The 16,350-nt window shown below is 37.8% G+C and overlaps 1 protein-coding gene across 1 annotated transcript in view; it reads right to left on the bottom strand.

The window, feature by feature from the left end:
* Window positions 1–15,401, bottom strand: part of LOC113597128 (EF-hand calcium-binding domain-containing protein 13) — a 108,494-nt gene extending 93,093 nt beyond the window's left edge. Inside the window, exons 1-3 of the mRNA XM_053211847.1 lie at window positions 15,279–15,401; window positions 10,124–10,267; window positions 3,661–3,732 (exon numbers count right to left, since the gene is read on the bottom strand). Coding sequence (XP_053067822.1) covers window positions 3,661–3,732; window positions 10,124–10,267; window positions 15,279–15,345 — 283 coding nt within the window. The 5' untranslated portion in view covers window positions 15,346–15,401. The remainder of the gene's footprint in view (window positions 1–3,660; window positions 3,733–10,123; window positions 10,268–15,278) is intronic.
* Window positions 15,402–16,350: the final 949 nt, after the last annotated feature.

Raw genomic sequence — 16,350 nt, 5'->3', positions numbered from 1 at the left:
GTTAAAATCCCTTTAAGTAGTAATTTGATACCTAGGGTCTCTTCACACGGCCAGATATTCACTTTTATCCACTGGGCACAGCCAGTTATTGATCTTCTCCTACTCCAGCAGGAAAGTGACAATTCATCAGAAAGGGTTAAACACAAGGTCTCTGGATTATGGAATACTAAACACAATAGAGGGTAGGAGTGTTACCTGCAAAACTCGGAGGGAGGCTTACACTGAATAATGGGAACTTCAGTCTTTCGTCTTATTTAACACCTGGAATTCTATGAAGCAAGGCTATACCTCCGGGAAGGATATTCAAAGTTTCTTTGAACACTCTGACCATCTCAAAAGGAAATATACCCTAAAGACAGTCATATTAAGGGTTTTCCAGGCAAATAGCCCAGCCAGACCACCCGATGATAGCAGGGTTTCTCAATCTCAGCAGTACTGGCATTTTGAGACAGATACTTCTTTTTTTTTTTTTTTTTTTTTTTTTTTTTTTTAAATTTTTTTTTTCAACGTTTATTTATTTTTGGGACAGAGAAAGACAGAGCATGAACGGGCGAGGGGCAGAGAGAGAGGGAGACACAGAATCGGAAACAGGCTCCAGGCTCTGAGCCATCAGCCCAGAGCCCGACGCAGGGCTCAAACTCACGGACTGCAAGATCGTGACCTGGCTGAAGTCAGACGCTTAACCGACTGTGCCACCCAGGCGCCCCAGAGACAGATACTTCTTTATTGAGAGAGCTGTCCTGTATATTGTAGGATACTCAGAAGCATCCCTGGCCTCTCATCACTTGATGCCAGTAACACAGATTGTGATGACCAAAAATGTCTCCAAATGTTTCCAAATGTTCCTGGGGGAAGGGGAAGTTCAGGGTGGGGGGTGGGGGAAATCTCCAAATCATCTCTGGTTAAGAATCACTATCCTACAGCTCATCATCAGCTAGTTTTGCCCTCAGTCTCAGAGCTTCCAAATAGCTTTTGAGTTCACCATTCTCAAATATGAGTAGACAACCAAAGATCACCAGACATTTGAGGAACAGTTCTAAAATGAAAAACAAACAGAAAAAAATACCTTGGAGGAGACAGAATATGAATGAAAAAGGAAATCTCGAAAGCACTGCAACAGAAGTTCGTAGTTGCAACAGAAGATATTGTTTGTGGAACAACAGAAATGCCCATGAAATAAGAGGAGGCTATTATAATAAAATAACAGAGGGGAAAGAAATTATTGGAAATTTAAAAGTACAAATGAAAAACGAAATAGAAGCATTGGAAGATAAATTTAAGGAACTCTCTCAGAAGCCACCTGGGTGGCTCAGTCAGTTAAGCATCCGACTCTTGATTTCAGCCCAGGTCATGATCTCACAGTCGTGAGACTGAGCCCTATGTTGGGTTCTGCGCTGGGTGTGGAGCCTGCTTAAGACTCCCTCTCCCTCTCCCTTTGCCCCTCTTCCACTCCCACTCGTGTAATCAATATAAATAAATAAATAATAAATAAATAAAGCATAACAAAGAGATAAGAGAAAAAGGTTAAAAAAAAAAAAAAGGAATCATCCCATTATGTCACATATCCAAATATCAAGATTTCCACAGAGACAGAAAAAATAGAGGAAAGGAAATCATCAACAAATTATTTTAATTTTCCAGAATCAAAGGACACTGTATTCAGCACAATCGTTACAAAGAAACTTCTTTCCAGGAGACTTTCAGAAGACTAGAAAATATCCTATATGCTTGAAAAAAAAAAAAAATCAGTGTCAAAGTCAACAGTCAGAAAATTTTGCACTTCAATGGCAATACTGAAAACTAGAAAACATAGAAAATTATTTACAATCTAGAATTCTGTACCCAAACCATCCATAAAATACGAAGACAGAATCTGTCATAGGAGGAGAGAAGTGAAAAGTCTCCAGCATGTTAATGAAGAAAGATCTCAAGATGACAGTTGCACACAAAATGTAGAGGGCAACAAATTCATACTGAAGAACATCAAACTACTCTAAAGAAGATTTCTTCAAGAAGACAAAACTACTAGAATACCTTGTGCAGACAAACTTACGAAGAGGGTATTTAGACAGCTGGCAGAGTTTAAGCTTCAATCAGTAATATATATACTTTTTTTTTAAACCAAGCAAATAAGTAAGTAAGACAACTCAAAGAGGGAAAAATTGTACAGAAAGAGAAAGTAGCCACAAGATACTTACATGTGGCTCAGCAGTGAATAGTGTGTACATAAATATATTAACATAAATACAGAATTAAAGCTTACTCAATTACCCTATGACTATATTAGGAGGATGGATAGGTATGGGAAGTGGATGTGGTGGGGACAGGGAAAATGAAACAGAGCTAAATCCTTATTTTTCATATTAGGGAGTTTACTAGGTCTACCCAAAATTTAAAAAAATCAACAAGAAGCAATACAAACATGTTATTTACAGTCATGAAAACAAATATCAGGTAATCAGCTAAAATGTTTGCCTCTGGAGAAACTGAGGAAAGGATCAGGCAAGAGGCTGCTCTATTTGTAGCAAGTTTATTAGAACTATATAATTCTTTTTTTTTAATCTTTTTAAATCTTTATTTATTTTTGAGAGAGGCAGAGACAGACTGTGAGCAGGGGAGGAAGAGAGAGAGAGGGAGACACAGAATCCGAAGCAGCTGAGGATCTCACGAACCGTGAGATCACGACCTGAGCTGAAGTCAGACGCTCAACCAACTGAGCCAAATTGAGCTTAAAATTATACACATAGATAATCTTGACCAAAGGATGTCCGGACAGAGAAAGAAAAGGGAGTGACACCATGTGCAATAGCAAGAGATTTTTAAAAACGTACTTAATGAAGAAAAACAAAACTAATCATGAATGATACTGAATAATATACTAAAAACAATTTTTAAAAAATGTTTTAATGTTTATTTATTTTTGAGACAGACAAAGCACAAGCAGGGGAGGGTCAGAGAGACAAAGGGAGACACAGAATCTGCCTCAGCCTCCAGGCTCTGAGCAGTCAGCACAGAGCCTGATGAGGGGCTTGAGCTCACGGACCATGAGATCATGACCTGAGCCGAATTTGGACATTTAACTGACTGAGCCACTCAGGCACCCCTATATTAAAAATTTTTAACTGTCAATGTCAGGATGTCAGAATGACCCACAAGTTGCAAATTACGTTTTTTTTCTTAGTGTTATTATTTTGTTTTAAAGTTGACTTCATGTTGCAAAATATTAAGGGAAAGATAAAAGAAAATTATGGTAGTTACATAATCAATACTGATTAGGTATGTTTAGGATTTAAACTTTTATCTATAGAGTTAGAGTAATGGGGGGGGTCAGTCGGTTAAGCGTCCAACTTCAGCTCAGGTCGTGATCTCGCAGTGTGTGAGTTCGAGCCCCGCGTCGGGCTCTGTGCTGACAGCTCAGAGCCTGGAGCCTGTTTTGGATTCTGTGTCACCCCCTCTCTTTCTGCCCCTCCCCCGCTCATGCTCTGTCTCTCTTGCTCTCAAAAAATAAATAAAACTTTAAAAAAAAAATTTTAAAGAGTTAGAGTCATGGGGTCAGAGAAGGCTTTCAGAGTCCATATGATAAAACCTACAAATTAGGATTTAATTTAAAGGCAACTTATTTATAAATAATACTTGCTGTAGCAACGAGAGCTCACTTACAAAAATCTTCATACTGGTGCTGTAGTTCATCCAAAATAAATAGAATATCTCTAATATCCACCATGTGGTTACCTGTAATAGAAAGAGTTAGTTCAAGTACTGTTATTTCTTTTTTGAACACCAATCTAGTTTCCATCCCATTCTAATACAAAAACAACACAGAGATGTGTGAAAGTAGGAACAGAGGTTGTGAATAATATCTAGAATTGTTAATAGCTCAGTACACACTGAAACATAAAAGACCATTATTTTCTTTTTCCCTTAATAAAAGAGTTTCCCATCAAAAGAAATTAGTCACATTTTAAGCTCCACAGCTAGGTAATCAGGTTAATATTTCATTCATTTAATAAATAGTGTTTTGAGAATTTACTATAGGTAGAATTTCAAGTTTTAGCTCTTTTGTCTTTCTCACTGGATTGTGAGCTCTTCAAGAGTACAGGATGTCATTTGTTTCCCCAATGCCTAGCAAATTATATACTTCCTAGCACTTAAAAACTAATTTTTTTGAGGGGCACCTGAGTGGCTCAGTCAGTTGAGTGTTTGACTCTTGATTGGGGCTCAGGTCATGATCTCAGAGTTCATGGGTTCGAGCCCCACGTTGGGCTCTGCGCTGACAGTGCAGAGCCTGCTTGGGATTCTCTCTTTCCTTCTCTCTCTGCCTCTCTCCCACTTGCACTGTCTCTCTCTCAAAATAAATAAACAGACTTTAAAAAAATTATTTTTTAAAAATTATTTTTGATAAAACAGGGAGGGGGACAAAACATAAGAGACTTGTAAACATGGAGAACAAATTGAGGGTTACTGGAGGGGTTGTGGGAGAGAGGGTGGGCTAAATGGGTAAGGGGCACTAAGGAACCTACTCCGGAAGTCATTCTTGCACTACATACTAACTAATTTGGACGTAAATTTAAAAAAATAAAAAATTAAATTAAAAAAATATTTTTGAATGAATAAATATACTAAAGGCTGTAAAGAATCATGCAATGTCTACATTGTGGATAGCAGTAAACCATTTACTTGGCGTCTTACACATGTACAGCACTCCCATACTTATAACTTCCTACCATTCCTGCCCTTGCCTCTGTCTCAAACCATTTTCCTTCTTGGACAGTGTATGACAGAGAATGGGGTCAGAGACAGTGACCTCAAATAATGTTGTTCCAATTGGACACCCAATAGTTCTTGCCTCCAAATGTCTGGCTTCGCTTGACATCCAAGGTGAGTGAGAAAGACCAGGTGTTGACTTACCTACTTATAAAAATACTAGGTTTGTTCTTCAGCCTATGCCTAAAAAATCAACTATTCAGTTATAAGCATAAGCAAAGACCCTGAAAAGAAGATGCCAGTTTTTAAAGTGCCTTTTGAGTCCAAGAATTATTCTATACACTATGGTTTCGGTGTTGGGTAAGATTGCTTCATTCTGCTTCTTTAAAAATTGGTAAGCTATGTCAGGTCCAGGACTTTAAATCACTGCAAAGCAAGTAAGTATTTGACCAACCAAACAAGTGCTAGCCCAATTGATGTTAAGTTGTCTTCTGATTAGAACTGCTTCTTACATTCTGGGTTTTTGTTTTGTTTTGTTTTGTTTTAATTTTTAATGTTTCTTTATTTTTGAGAGAGACAGAGACAGAATGCAAGTGGGTTGGGGCAGAGAGAGAGGGAGACACAGAATCTGAAGCAGGTTCCACGCTCTGAGCTGCCAGCACAGAGCCTGACGTGGGGCTCGAACTCACGAGCCACGAGATCATGACCTGAGCCGAAGTTGGATGCTTAACCGACCGAGCCACCCAGGCGCCACTCTTACATTCTGTTTTTTTATTTTCTTGGTATTTATTCTCATTCTGTTCTTGATTGTGGTTCTAACACCCCAGTGAACTTCTGGAACTTTTGTAGATAGAGTCCATATCCCAAGTTCTTAGATCAAAGCATAAGTCCTAAAATAATTCAAGGCTTCAGCCCTCAAACTCCTGAATTTGATCAGTGAAAAGAATTCTCTTGGATCATCCATAAATTAATCCAATGGAGAAGGCTGTATTGGTTATATCTGGTCTCTACTTAAAGAACTCCCCTTTCTGGAAAGAGGTCCAACATTGCAGTGAGCATGCAGTAGCCAACCATTTACAGATTTACTAGCTCTCGCTCAAATTTATTCCTTCTTCTATGCAATGACAAACATTTCTCACACACCTCTAAGACAAATACTATCCATTTGTATAGTCTCTGGTGGCCAAATAAGCATTACAGAATCTGAAATTACTATTTTGACCCCTATCTAGCTTATCAAAACCTCAATGAATAATTCCTGGTTGAGACTGAGACAATCAGTATAGTTACAGGTAGCATTTACTTCATAAGAGAAGTTCAAAACAGCTTCCCACTGTTACATTTGTCCTTCTGGAGGAAGCTCATATTGGAACTTTCCTTTCCATTCAACCTGGAAAATGTAACTATCTAATGTGAAAAAAAATTATCCTCATCATCAAAGTCATATTCAGGGCAACATTACTTTGAAGGGGTAAAATGACTATTAACACATTTCCATAATCTCCACAATAGCTCCACAATATCAAAGACCTTCTCATCAAAAATCGTGCTAGTTACTACTTTTCACCCAGTTCAATTACTAGATCGGTAAATACCACGAGAGAAAAAACTACTGCACCAATATCCTATCTCAGAAACCAAACTACCAGAACTGTCACACAGTGATTTTCCATATTCCTCTTGCCAGATCTTAATGAAGCAAATGCTTGTTGGACTTCCTTGCAAATTCCAGCGGCATTCCTCTTCATCATGCATACTCATGAAGATATTCTCCATGTTATCAGTATTGCTCCAAAAAACCAAACCAAATACAAAAACAAGATGTTAAAACAGTACCTATACCAGGGTGCTACGGCTTCCACTAGTGGGATAACTGACTTATATCACTCCTTACTTCAAAATTCTGTCACAGAAGAATCCATATCCACTACCGGGGTAACCCAAAACTTTTGGCATTCTGAGGGTGCCCTTTCCTTAAATGTTTAAGTAAAATAGCCCCGACCCCACACCATACATTATATGAACAGCAATCAATACTCCCTCCAAAATTTGAAGATTCCTGAGTGTTTTATATGCTGGCGGTTGATTTTCGTTTTGTTTTCTATTCCCGTGGACTCCTGATCTCTCTCACATTATCACATCCTATAGGTGCTATCTTCTCTCCACCCCAAGCCTACCTAACACAGAACCTACAGACCTTTTTCCTTGAAATCCACCCACCACATGACTAACACAAGGCTATTGTATATAACCAACTCTTACTAGATAACTTGAAATTAATGAGAGTAAGGGATTTCTTTATAGCACAGCAAGCACTACATAGTATTGTCCTAGAGTTCTACAGCCACTCTCTATTGATTGCTAGACCCCCATCCACTCTCAGGTTCCCTCAGTGTTCCTCTTCCAGCTGCCGATTAGCCACTGTTGTATTCTAAGTTCCTGTCGTTTTCTTATATAGAGTACTTTACCTTACCTTTTTGCTCAAACTAGGTATCTCCCAATAGGCTTTAGCTCTCATAATCAAACATACCTGTTAAAATGATTTTCCTAGTCAAAAGACAAGGACCTCCCCAATGAGGAATTTTACCTTAAGTCACAACCAGGTTATTAAAAATGACAAAATGAAAAAATCTTATTCTCTCTGGTTGGAGGAGATGGAGTGAAGGGTGAGACTTATTAATTCATTCAACATATATTTGTTGAGCAGTTAATATGTGCCATAAGCACTGTATGGAGTACTGAGGATACAATATTGAGCAAAAGTACACATGATATCTGCTTTCTTGGTATTTCATCTTATCTGAGATACAGATCTTCACAAAACAATAAGAAATAGGGGTACCTGGGTGGCTCAGTCGGTTGGGCATCTGATTTTGGCTCAGGTCGTGATCTCGTGGTTTGTGAGTTTGAGCCCCACATTGGGCTCTGTGCTGACAGCTCAGAGCCTGGACCCTGCTTCAGATTCTGTGTCTTCCTCTCTCTCCCTGCCTCTCCCTCACTCACACTCTATTTCTCTCTCTCAAAAATAAACATTGAAAAACTTTTTAAAAAATATAAGAAATAAAAGTTGCAACTGTGATTAGTGCTGTGAGAGTGTATGAGAACTTGACCTAGTCAGAAAAGTCATGGAAGCATCCTTAAAGAATAGAGTTGAGTTTAGATCCAAAGTATAAGTAGTAATTCACTAGGAGGGGAAGAATGCTCCAGGAAAAGAAAAGAATATATGTAAAGGCTATGGCAGGAGGAAGCCTGGTATATCACTGAAACTCTAAGAAGGCACAGTAAGCAAAGCAGAATGTGGTCTGAGATGAAGCTGGAGATCTAAGGTAAAGGCCAGACATTGCAAGTCCTTGTACGTGACCTTAAAGGGCTCTTCATCCCAAGAAGTATTATTAGAGTTTATGCAAGGAGGTAACATGATCAGATGTGTGGGGTTTTTTATTTTTTTATTATGTTTATTTATTTTTGAGAGGGGAGGAGGGGCAGAGAGAGAGAGGGAGACAGAATCCGAAGCAGGCTCCAGGCTCCGAACTGTCAACACAGAGCCCAACATGGGGCTTGAAACCACAAGCCTGAGACCATAACTTGAGCCAAAGTCGGACACTTAACTGACTGAGCCACCCAGGTGCCCCACAGATGTGTGTTTTGAAAAGATCATTCTGTCCATAGTGTTAAGGGGGATAAGACTGGGTGTGGGTGGGGGCACCTGGGTGGCTCAGTCGGTTGAGCGTCTGACTTCGGCTCAGGTCATGATCTCACAGCTCGTGAGTTCGAGCCCCCCGTTGGGCTCTGTGCTGACAGCTCAGAGCCTGGAGCCTGCTTTGGATTCTCCCTCTCTCTCTGCCCCTAACCCACTCGCATTCTGTCTCTGTCCCTCTCAAAAATAAACAAACATTAAAAAAAAAAAAAAGACTGGATGTGGGTGGACTTGTTAGGATGAACAGTGATGGTCCTAAGGAAAAATTATGGTAACTTGGACTAAGGTAATGGTGGAAAATAGAGAGATTTAAGAGATATCTAGAAGTTTAAAATAATAGTAATTCACAACGGTTGCATGAGGAGTACAGAGAAAACAGAGTTGCCAAGGATAATTCCCAGGTTTCTGCTTCCTATTTCTTGAGACTATTCTAGTGCCAATAGGTTCTATTTAATTCCTACAACAATCTATGAAATCAGCATAATTTTTCAGTTTAGCTCCCCAAGTACAAAGCCTGGAAATCCAGACCAGAATTCCAGAAGCCAAAAAAAAAAAAAAAAGCCACAGTGGTTTCATATGTAATTTCTGTTGCTTCTGGTAGAACATGCCCTAAAGGCTATTTAATAATATGACTTGAGATTAAGCTTTAAAATCCCTATTTTATGGGCATCTTTATGCTCCAGAACATCCCTCCACTTATGTCTATCAACCCAGAACTCACCATAAATGACTACCTACTAAAATCCATGCAGCCTGGTTCTATCTTCACACCACATTCCAGCCACCAAAGACCCCCTAAAAGCCACCGCTGACAAATGACAAAAACCTGTGGAAGCCCATGGAAAAGGATGCCATGTCTGATAATGTTCCTGCCATATTTACACAAACTGTTCCCTCAGTCTAAAATGTCTTTCTCACTCTTCATTACCACCTTCAACCAACTAACCCCTATTGATCCTTCAAGATTTAGCTCAGACATCACATCCTCTGATGATCTTTCCCTGGTGTTTCCAGGATACATTTGCAGCCTAACTACATTCTGTAACAGTATTTGCTATACAACATTATCATTTTCATTTTATTTGACTCTTTCCACACTAGAATGGGAACTCCTTTGGAAAAAGAAATGTGTTCTATTCATCTCTGTATCACCTTGCATAGTTCCAAGCACAGTAGATATTAAATGACTATCTGACTCATTAAATACATGGATAATCAATGAATCAATCATTTATCAATCCATTATTATCAGACACCCCCTGGTGACATATAAACATATAATACAAAACATCTGCTAAATATATCCATAATGTTTTTTAAAAAATCTACATTTTGCAAAGAGCAACCGAATAGCATGAGAAGATTGTGTAATCAAAGCTATCTAATCAAGTTAAAAATTCAAGAAATTTAGGTCTCCTAATTTGTGAAGCCAATGCCCTTGACATTAAAGAAACCATCTCTCCACAAACAAGAAATGGAAAAGAGAGGAAAGTTTGAAAAGAAAATAAATACATTTTTCTCTTACATTTTTATCAAACATACCAAAATCTAGTAATTTTAGAAATTTCTCATTTAATTTTTCTAGACTATCTCTTACCACAGACACCAGTAAGCAATGCTGATAGGTGGCAAGAGGGAAGAATCAAGAAGGAGAGATAAAGGATGAATCAGCACACTGATATCCAAGAAAGATATATTTACATAGTAATTCAAATAACTCACTGTCTATACGAGCATGTTTTATCACTTCCTGAAAAGTTTCAGGAATTACAGGAATATCCATGCTATCCAAAACAGCAGCCAGTTCATCAGTCGCAACTCGACCACTTTTTATCCTACAGAAAATCTTCAAGGCATTCTGGAATGCTGCAAAAATATAATAAACAAAGAAGCTATTTTATCATGAGAATCAACAGCTTTTCTTGGAGGGGCTGATTTTGTGTCAATAGCCTACCAGGGTACAATACCTTTCCATAGGCATAGGGTTTTCTAAAAATGTACCTGCAAGTAGGCATTTGCCCAATTCTGACCACATTCCTAATATAAAATGTAATTTTTGCTATTATCACTACTGATACAATATTAGCAAAGATAGGTGCTATTTACTGAATGCTATTTATATGCCAAACATTGTGCTAAAAGCTATAGGCATTGTGCTAAAAGCTCTGGATTATCTCATTATACTATATTCACCGCTTAGTTAAGCCTTGTAACTAAAATAATTTCATATCTATCAGTGGTATAATCTATAATAGCAAGGCAGCTTAATCTAAAATTTGAGGGCATCATTAATTGTTTTAAAATGTAATTTAGAAAAAATAGTGTAAAAGAAAGAACAGAACAGATGCAAAATTTCTCTTCAGATTTTTTTATATTACAAAGAGTTTAGCAATGGTTTAACCACTATTTAAAGGTCTTCTATTTCTCCACAGAAACTTCATTTTCTTATGCTAACAGTCCTTAACATCAAAAATGAATTGGAAAGATTTGCAACAATATAGATAGAACTAGAGTGTATTGTGTAAGTGAAATAAGTCAGTTAGAAGAAGACAAATATGTTTTCACTCATATATGGAATTTAAAAAACACAACAGATGAACATAGGGGAAGGAAAGGAAAAATAAGATAAAAACAATAAGAGACTCTTAAATACAGAGAACAAACTGAGGGTTGCTGGAGGGGAGGTGGGTAGGGGGATGGGCTAAATGGGGGAGGGGTATTAAGGAGGGCACTTGTTGGGATGAGCACTGGGTATTCTATGTAAGTGATGAATCAGTGGGTTCTACTCCTGAAACCAATACTACACTGTATGTTAACTAATTTGACTTTAAATAAATAATTTTTTAAAAATGAATTGGAAAGAACACAGCTAAATGAAAATATTCATATTAATGAGAGAATTTTCCCTAAACAGATGTCCTCCTTAAAATCTAAACAGATTGATACCTGTGTCCTAATGCTAAATTTAAGTGATCCTCAGACTACCGCACCCCTTAATTTGATAAGGGAACACAATTCCCATAATCCACTTCAGAGAGCGAATCACTTTTTGTCAGACTACATTTTCTCGGAATTCAGGATATAACGAGCCTACAGATCCACAAGTTCTTAGATTTGCACAGTCATGGAGGAAGAACTGGGCATTATTCACTCATCCAACCAACCAGTTGTTATTGACCAGGCGAGCAAAAGTAGCAGAGGAAGGACCTCTGAGAATCCTCTCCTCCATAAAAGCTGTGAGAACACGGACGCAAACTGTCAGAATCAACTTTTTTCAAAACTCTGGCTATAAATCAAAGGCTTAGAGTCATCCAAAGAGTGTTTTCTTTCAGAAAAACGGCTGAACCTCAGTAATAGTGAGCTTTGTGGCATTTTAGCTTGCCATTATTCCCATCTTACCATCCCAGCTTCCCAGGAGCCTTGAAAATTAAGAGCCTACCCTCATGATGAAAAACAGCAGCCTGACAGCCAATGGAGAAGAAGGAGTTTGGAACTTCTTCAAAGCCCCATTCTCTAAGAACTGTCATTATTAGACCTGCCTTGTGGCTCCCTGGAAGACCCTACTTGCTAAGCTGCCTTATTTGACCAGACTCAAAGCTTGCCCAAGGCAAAGAGTCTTTTCCCTGGAAGTACTCCTCAAACACAATCAGAGGCAATTAGTTAACATTATAACTGTCTGAAGTGGTGGGTAATAGTTGGAGCAAGCACTGGATGTTACATGTAAATGATGAAGCACTAAATTCCACTCCTGAAACCAGTATTATACTATATACTCACTAATTAGAGTTTAAGTAAAAACTTGAGACAAATGAACAAAAACCAGTCAGATTCAGGAGCCCTGCTCTTAAATGCTATTGCTGCTCTTCCAATGACATACTAATATTTTTTAAGATTAAAAAAAAGTGGTTTTTTTGGAGAGAGAGAAAGAACAGGGGAGAGGGGCAGAGGGAGGGTGGGATGGAGGGGGAGAGAGAGAGAGAGAGAGAGAGAGAGAGAGAGAGAGAGAGAGAGAGAGAGAATCCCAAGCAGGCTCCATGCTCAATGTGGAGCTTGACTTGGGGCTTGATCCCACAACCCTGGGATTGTGACCTGAGCCAAAATCAAGAGTTAGATACTCCACTGACTAAGCCACCCAGGGGCCCCGACACAATGATAATCAAATAAACCCACAACTGTACAAAGAAGAAAGATAAAAGCAACACAAATTTCCCATCCAGGGCATGCAAAAAATGATGCATTTTGATTAATATCCTACTTGGATACCTTTCTATGTCTCTTTACGTTCATCAACGATTGTGAACATTTCACTCAATTAAAACAGTACATATAGTATACTGCCTTTTCACTAAAAATATGCCATGGACCTATTTACAAGTCAATAAATGTAGATTCATGCCATTAAAAAAAAAAAACAATTGGGGCAAATAATAGGCTAGCAAACAAGCTTAAAAGGAAAATCTGGGAAATGAGACGTCTGTAGAGGCCTTTGAAAAGTTCCAACATATTCCTGAGCATCTAGATGGCCACACACATAAACAGGTCTGTACCCAGGAAAACCAGAGTAGGTTCTGAACTCTCAGGTCTGGCTTACGTTGAGGATATACACACACAGAAAATGAAGGCTAAGGAAGAGTTGAAAACTATCTGTTTGAGTGTTGAAGGCATGCCCCAATGCACACATAGGGTCCCTCTGGTTCTCCTCTACCTAATCATTGGCAACTAATTTTGCCCTAAAAGGCACTTAAGGACACAAGCATACATATATAAACTATAATGTGAAAATAAATATGTATAAAATATAAGAAAAGATATTCATTGTGAAAGTGTCTATACTAGGAAGATAATTAGAATCAATAAAGGATTAGTTAAATAAATTATAGTATATCTACATTTTTCAGACACCATGCAGCTATTAAAAAATAAAAGGATCGAGCACCTCGGTGGCTCAGTTGGTTAAGCATCCGACCCCTTATTTTGGCTCAGGTCATGACCTCATGGATGGTAAGATCAAGCCCCACATCAGGCTCTGCACTGACAGCATGGAGCCTGCTTGGGATTCTGTCTCCCTTACTTTCTGCCCTTCCCTCACTTGCTCTGTATCTCTCTCTCTCAAAATAAATAAAAATAAACTTAAAAACAATTTTTTTAAGTAAAAGGCTGACCTACACTTACTGGCACGGGGAAAACTTTCCAAGACATATTACTCAGTTAAAAAAAAAAAAAATCATGCTAGACAACAAAGTACATAGCATGATCCCTTTCTCTTAAAGTATAAGATGATCATATTTTTCCCTTTTATTTTCTTAGGGTCTCTTGATTTCTACCTGTATGCTTGATCTTTTCACTTGCCTCTATAAGACCCAGCTACTCTAGTTCTCTTCTGCCTAGTAACTGATAACTCATTTCCTCTTACAAAATATGTAAATATTTATATACATTCATAAGTGCATATAATAAAAGATGCTAAAGTCAACATTAACTTTAATATAGGAAGGATTAAAGAGGGTATTTTACATTTATATACTATTATATTGCTTGGATATTTTACTAAAAATAGTGTATTTGAGAATTAGGCATACTGTTTTAAGAGGAAGAAAAGAAATTTGGCACTTCTTGGTTGGTCTCAGAACATTGGACCATAAATAAAAAATAAGGTCAAAACAGAAAACCAGAACTTGAAAAACAAAGGAATACATGATAGGTCAACTGGGGCTCGACAAGCAGTACTTAGGTACCCAAACACACTTACAAATCTATAGTCAAGAAAAAGCTATAAGCTGAAAACCAAGTAGACAAAGAGGAAACCCAGTGCTATAGGAGTTAATCAAAATGCCAAGTAGGAAGAAATTCAAAGAGGGAAAGCAAGCCAAGCATCACATCTATATTGCTAATTGATGCATATGGTAATGTATTAAATAACATTCACTACATTAATGAATAAACATTAAAGAGTTTTTCTTGCCTCTTGCTTCTTATCCAGGTATATGAAGATTATCACATTCATATATCCTTGATTCCAAGAAAATACAGGCTGGTTGACAGAAATATATAACCCCAAGGACAGATTATAGGAATTTGATCTTGCCTAATGGCAAAACCAAGGGACTGGTTTTTGTTTTGATTTGTTCTAACCCAAAGAACTGTTAAAATTAGGTCACAAACCCTAGAGATCTCAGAATATTGGAAGCACTGTTTCTATCAGTAACAGGAATATTTCTTCCAATCACTTTCTTCGCTATTTACAGGAGTGTAAACTAAACGTTGTTAGGAGATCCATCAGTGTCTGAAATTTTTAGGGAGAAATACAAGCAGATTCCAAAGAGAGCAAAGAAAGTACTATTCACATTGGAGAAGAAAGCAGATATGAGATTTCAAAGGGAAAAAAAAGAAAAAAACCACATGAACAAAGAAAGGCCTGGAAACAAGAATGAAATTGGCATGTATAGACATTTGTGTCTCTAACTGGAGCACGGGGTTCTTGCCTGGAAAAGATTCTACCAAGAGGAAAGTGGCAAGAAAAATTATAAGGGGGTGAGAAGGTCAAGCATAAGGGCTTGGACCACATTCCTTTCATCACAGGAAAAGCATCTACATTTTTGAGCAGGAGAATGATATGACAAAAATCGTGTGTTAAGAAAATCTAGCCGTTGCATGCAGGAAAAAGTGGAGATTACGGATAGAAAATTAGGATACTGTGGACAGGTTTTTAGTGCCTTTTATGAAATAACTCGTGTCTAATTTTTCTCAACCTAGGCTACAGGGGAAAAAACTATGTGAGAGATCTGAAAAAAACATAAATCCATATAACCATCCCACCCTAAAATCAGTGACAATCAAAATCATTCTTTTCTGCAATTTTGAAGAATCGTTTTTTTACCTGGATCCTGGGAGACCAAATAACAAACATCATTCACAGTCTTAAGGAAATCTGAAAGATCCAGCATTCCTTTAACTATAATAATGGTTCAGAAACAGAAGGAAAAAACCTGCATTAGCAAACTCATTAAGAACATAAGATAAAAATGCAAACTAAAAATGTGAATAGAATTAACTGATAGTCTAGAGGAGCATTAACATTAAATATAGAATGTAAAAAGAAAACCTATCATAAAAACATAATTACACATTTTAATTATGTAGTAAATAGTGCCCAGCAATAATCAAAATGATATAGACTAGAATTTAAGATACTGCAATATTCTTTACTCAAAGCTCTAATTTTTTTCAACGTTTTTTTTATTATTATTTTTTTTTTATTTATTTTTGGGACAGAGAGAGATAGAGCATGAATGGGGGAGGGGCAGAGAGACAGGGAGACACAGAATCGGAAACAGGCTCCAGGCTCCGAGCCATCAGCCCAGAGCCTGACGCGGGGCTCGCACTCACGGACCGTGAGATCGTGACCTGGCTGAAGACGGACGCTTAACCGACTGCGCCACCCAGGCGCCCCAAAGCTCTAATTTTTATACTTGTCATTAGGTGCAAAAAAAATCATGCAACTTGTCAATTTTACATATATAATGGTTTTACCTGAAAAGAATAGGACTGATTTCATTGTGTCCTAGCTAAGACCCTCTATACCAGTGGTTTTAGGGGAGATTACAGATCCAGATGAGACTCTAATGAAAGCTTTGCCTCAAATCATTCCATCTCCTTCTCTCCTCTCCTCCTTTCCTCTCTCTCTCTCTCTCTCTCTCTCTCTCTCTCATTACACACACACACACAAAATGCATTGAACAAATGCACAAAATATTGCACAATATTAAAGTCTTCACCCAAAAAATCCTCTCATTTATCATGCAAAAAGTAATGCCTATTTATTAAAAGAAAGAAAGAAATCTAAATTGTACAAATGAAAATTTCAGTAAGAAATTACTGCTTGGTTTGAATGAGAAGTTGAAATTATGGAGCTTTTTTTTCTGCATAATGCACAGGTCATCTCTGATGAG

Source organism: Acinonyx jubatus, chromosome E1, assembly GCF_027475565.1.
Source record: "Acinonyx jubatus isolate Ajub_Pintada_27869175 chromosome E1, VMU_Ajub_asm_v1.0, whole genome shotgun sequence".
Taxonomy (NCBI): domain Eukaryota; kingdom Metazoa; phylum Chordata; class Mammalia; order Carnivora; family Felidae; genus Acinonyx; species Acinonyx jubatus.
The sequence above is the reverse complement of the archived record's forward strand: the minus strand, read 5'-3'. Positions and strand labels throughout refer to the sequence as shown.